The sequence below is a fragment of the Candoia aspera genome, chromosome 2 (assembly GCF_035149785.1).
Source record: "Candoia aspera isolate rCanAsp1 chromosome 2, rCanAsp1.hap2, whole genome shotgun sequence".
In the NCBI taxonomy this organism is placed as follows: Eukaryota; Metazoa; Chordata; class Lepidosauria; order Squamata; family Boidae; genus Candoia; species Candoia aspera.
In genome coordinates this window covers 120,798,607-120,802,336 of record NC_086154.1, presented here as the reverse complement: position 1 = coordinate 120,802,336, position 3,730 = coordinate 120,798,607, and the positions used below count along the sequence as shown (strand labels likewise).

At 42.3% G+C, this 3,730-nt stretch overlaps 1 protein-coding gene across 1 annotated transcript; it reads left to right on the top strand.

The window, feature by feature from the left end:
* The first annotated feature begins 223 nt into the window (after nt 1–223).
* Nucleotides 224–2,216, top strand: KCNJ2 (potassium inwardly rectifying channel subfamily J member 2). The gene has a single exon (XM_063293442.1). It carries the CDS (start codon nt 410–412, stop codon nt 1,685–1,687), a length of 1,278 nt encoding a protein of 425 aa, XP_063149512.1. The 5' UTR covers nt 224–409; the 3' UTR covers nt 1,688–2,216.
* Nucleotides 2,217–3,730: the final 1,514 nt, after the last annotated feature.

Below are 3,730 nucleotides of genomic sequence, written 5' to 3'. Positions count from 1 at the left end.
GTACTGTACTCAAGAGATTTAATATTGCTTTCTTTTTGGGAGAGTTTGATTCTACAGCTGTGCTAAGTTGCCACTGAATAAATTATGTGTTCCTTGACTGAACAAAATTGAGTATATCAGGGATGGAGAGAGAGAGAGAGATGTACATTTCTGGCATTTGCTGATCCTTTTTTTCTCCCTCTTATTACAGGCCATGACTCTTCCTGGTAGATGATTAGTTGTGACAGTAGCTCTGAATATCAGAAGGCTCTCCTCGGCACAGTCAAGGGCTGACGGAGACACCAGCTTCTCCTTTATTTTTTCATCTGAGTGTGTTCCACTAGAACATTCAAAACTGTTTCTCCAAAGAGTTCTGCAGAAACTCAGACTGTTTTCTAAAGCAGAGGCACCACAGTCCCCAGCGGAAGCGATGGGCAGCGTGCGAACCAACCGCTACAGCATCGTTTCCTCGGAAGAGGATGGTATGAAGCTGGCAACAATGGCAGTGGCCAATGGCTTTGGGAACGGGAAGAGCAAGGTACACACCAGGCAACAGTGCAGGAGCCGGTTTGTCAAGAAGGATGGCCACTGCAATGTTCAGTTCGTTAACGTGGGTGAAAAAGGTCAACGTTATCTAGCAGACATCTTTACCACCTGCGTCGACATCCGCTGGAGATGGATGTTGCTTATCTTCTGTCTGGCTTTCATCCTCTCCTGGCTCTTCTTTGGTTGTGTGTTTTGGTTGATTGCCTTACTGCATGGGGACCTAGAGGAAACGGACAGACCTTGTGTCTCTGAAGTGCGCAGTTTTACTGCAGCCTTTCTGTTCTCCATTGAAACGCAGACCACAATCGGCTATGGCTTTCGGTGTGTCACGGATGAGTGCCCTATTGCCGTCTTCATGGTGGTTTTTCAGTCGATAGTTGGCTGCATCATTGATGCCTTCATCATTGGTGCTGTCATGGCTAAGATGGCAAAACCCAAAAAGAGAAACGAAACTCTCATCTTCAGCCACAATGCTGTAATAGCCATGAGAGATGGAAAACTATGCTTGATGTGGCGGGTTGGTAATCTGCGCAAAAGCCATTTGGTGGAGGCACATGTGAGAGCTCAGCTTCTCAAGTCCCGAATCACCACTGAAGGAGAATACATCCCTCTAGATCAAATAGACATCAATGTTGGGTTTGACAGTGGGATAGACCGTATATTTTTGGTCTCGCCCATTACCATTGTCCATGAAATAGATGAAGAGAGCCCTTTATATGACTTAAGTAAGCAAGATATGGACAATGCGGATTTTGAAATTGTAGTAATATTAGAAGGCATGGTGGAAGCCACAGCTATGACCACTCAGTGCCGTAGCTCATATCTAGCAAATGAAATCCTTTGGGGCCATCGCTATGAGCCTGTCCTATTTGAAGAAAAGAACTACTACAAAGTGGATTACTCAAGGTTCAACAAAACATACGAAGTGCCGAACACGCCCCTTTGCAGTGCCAGGGACTTAGCTGAGAAGAAGTATATTCTCTCGAATGCAAATTCATTTTGCTATGAGAACGAAGTTGCCCTTGCAGGCAAAGAGGAAGATGACAGTGACAATGGGGTGCCTGAGAGCACAAGTACAGATACTCATCCAGACATGGACCATCATAGCCAAGCAGGGGTGCCCCTAGAACCAAGACCTTTAAGGCGAGAGTCTGAAATATGACTGGGGGAAGTACTTTCTGCAATGTTTAAAATGTATCTGGCCATAACGGGCATGCCGCATTGAGAAGTGGCTGCAAACAGGTTTTCAGCTGATGGTACTGTTGGACACAGATGGGCAGGCAGCCCTGAGGAGTCAACCTGAGCTGGTTTTCAAGTGCTGTCTTCAGAGTAGGTACAGCAAGGCGTGAACTTGGAACCCGAAGCACTATGTCTATAAATTGCTAGAAGGCACATATGTTGTAGAATAACTTATGTATATATGTTTTTTACAAAACTTGAACTTGCAGGCAAGCTTTGGTTGAGTTCTGTTGTTTGTCATCTATTGTTTTTCCTCCCCAAATGCTTCTCCCTTGGGAACAAGAACGTTTTTAATGGCATAACAAAGGCAAGAGTTTGCCTTGGTTTTTTTTCCTCTTAAAAATTGCTGCTAACTACTTGAACACAAATTGTAATTATTTTTGTCGCAGTGTAGTACTTGTTTTCTTTTATATATCCTTGCAATCAAAGCAAAAAAAAAAGAGGGGACCCCCAGTCTTGAATTTGTTCATTTCAAAGTTCTGTCAATCAGTTGAGCGACTGGTGATCTGGGAAATCTGTCTGTTGAGGCCAGTAGCTCAGTAGCGAGAATCAATTTCTCTCTGTACTATCCAGTTACAGGAGAATTCTTATGTAACACAAGGTCAGGCAGTAGCCTATAGCAAGATTAAAAAAAAAATAGTGCTTGGAGATGGCATGAGATTTGTTTAATCTAATAAATGTTTTAATTTCCAAACTAAGTGAACACCAAAGAAAAAATGCACACTTTTGCACAGTGGACTTTTTATTTAAATAGAACAGACTGCTTTCAGACTCTTTTCCCTCCCCTTGAGGTCCTTCATGTGTGTATTTTTTTTAATGCACCTTATTCCAAAAGAAAAGTTAAGGATACATTTAATGGTCTTTTTTTTTTTTTTTTTTTGCTCCATTGTCCTGGTTCAGGGAAATACTGCCAAGAGTTGCTTGATAGTGGCAGGTAACAAATCTAGATAGATAGATAGATAGATAGATAGAGACGTTTCTGATTTTTTTTTTAAAGGAAAAGAAAAAAGTTGAGTAAAGGGAAGCAAACACCTGTTCTTTCCTGTATGCTCAACACCAGAAAACTGTGGCATAAAACTGAATGTTAAGCCATGCATACATTCCAAAGTAAGATCTAGGATATAAGCCTATATTAGAAGCAGACTGGCATTCAGAGCAAATGAACCATGACATGCAACCAAGGATAGGGTTATGATCAGTCTAGGTTACATTTGTTGGAGATTGGCAAAGCGTTCATTCAGCCCTATAGGTTAGCTTAAGTGCTGGGAACAGAGTTGCCAGCTGGTCTCAGGAGAGAAGAAACTGACATGGAATAATCTGACGCAAGGTTTGCCGTGCAGTGGTTTTGTGATTTTTGGCACAACTCCGCCTCACCAGAATAGAGCAGAAAATCCCCATGTGCTGTTATTTTCTACTAAAGGGAACATTCGTTTGAAGGGAACAATACTGTAAAAGACTTCCCTCTTTTTGTGTTTAGCAACGGGTATGTCCTAGGGTGATCAGTGGGTGCAGGAGCTCTACCAAAGCCTTTGAACCATGACTTTAATGGCATTTTGGGGTCTCTTGCCAAGCATGCTATAACACTTATCTGGGCCTCTAAGATCAAGTGTACCCATTTAGCTGCCCCCTTAGAGTCCTCCTCCCAAAAGGCCGAAAAGAAGGGTGTCATGAACGGATCACGCTCCAGATTCTTTTACAGTATTGAATCTCACTGTATGCCATTAAAAATAGCTTGTTCTGGGTCTAGTACTGTTTACTAAAACACAGCTCTAGTGTGTTTTGGGTGTTCTGATCGCTCTGTCTGGAGACAGTGGCATTTTCCCAGAGGGGATGGAATTTAAGGAGAGTAGGTGGGTTTTAAGCCGAAGAAATTTTAACTGTAGACAGATTTGTTTTATTTTTGCTCTTCCTCTTTATCCAAATATTGTTTCTATACCATGGATTGAGGCTAACTCTAAGAAAATAA